The sequence below is a fragment of the Charadrius vociferus genome, unplaced genomic scaffold (assembly GCF_000708025.1).
Source record: "Charadrius vociferus isolate BGI_N301 unplaced genomic scaffold, ASM70802v2 scaffold610, whole genome shotgun sequence".
Classification (NCBI taxonomy): Eukaryota; Metazoa; Chordata; class Aves; order Charadriiformes; family Charadriidae; genus Charadrius; species Charadrius vociferus.
Genome location: NW_009646437.1, coordinates 673,033 through 673,526, shown reverse-complemented (window position 1 = coordinate 673,526; position 494 = coordinate 673,033). Strand labels below are relative to the sequence as shown.

General features: G+C 44.7%; 1 protein-coding gene across 1 annotated transcript in view; it reads right to left on the bottom strand.

Annotated features, from left to right (window-relative positions):
* Nucleotides 1-494, bottom strand: part of CAPN14 (calpain 14) — a 74,397-nt gene that overhangs the window by 60,388 nt on the left and 13,515 nt on the right. The window contains 1 exon segment of the mRNA XM_009881947.1: nt 10-141. Within this exon segment, the coding sequence (XP_009880249.1) occupies nt 10-141 (132 nt within the window).

Below are 494 nucleotides of genomic sequence, written 5' to 3'. Positions count from 1 at the left end.
AGATGGGACAATCACATAGACACCAGGCTTCAGGTGGAAATTGTGAGTCACTTCCCGTTCATCAAGGAAGACCTGGTGCTTGTTCACAGGCTGATGTCGGGTAAAGAAAGCTGGAGGCAGCTTTCTGTTGCTTTCCTGGTACTGTTAAGGGAAGGGAAGAAACAGAAGAGAAATGTGTTCTGCACCACCTGAACAAAAAGACAAAAAGCACGTGAAGAATCCGCAGGCATAGCATAGACAACCTGCTTTCACACCTCAGATTTTTTTACAGCTCAAGCAGATAACAGGACACAAAGGAGTCAGTCTCCTCCCAGGACATGGTAGTTGTCACCATGCACTGTGCCTGCACAATACTAGAACAACAAAAAACAGGGCTTCCTGTAACATTATCAACAATAATGTTGTACTTGGGAGGTATAGCAACATGGACTGGGAGAAGAAGTGGCTTCTGTCAACCTAAGCTACTGCAAAAGTCATTTCTATACTGGCAGAAA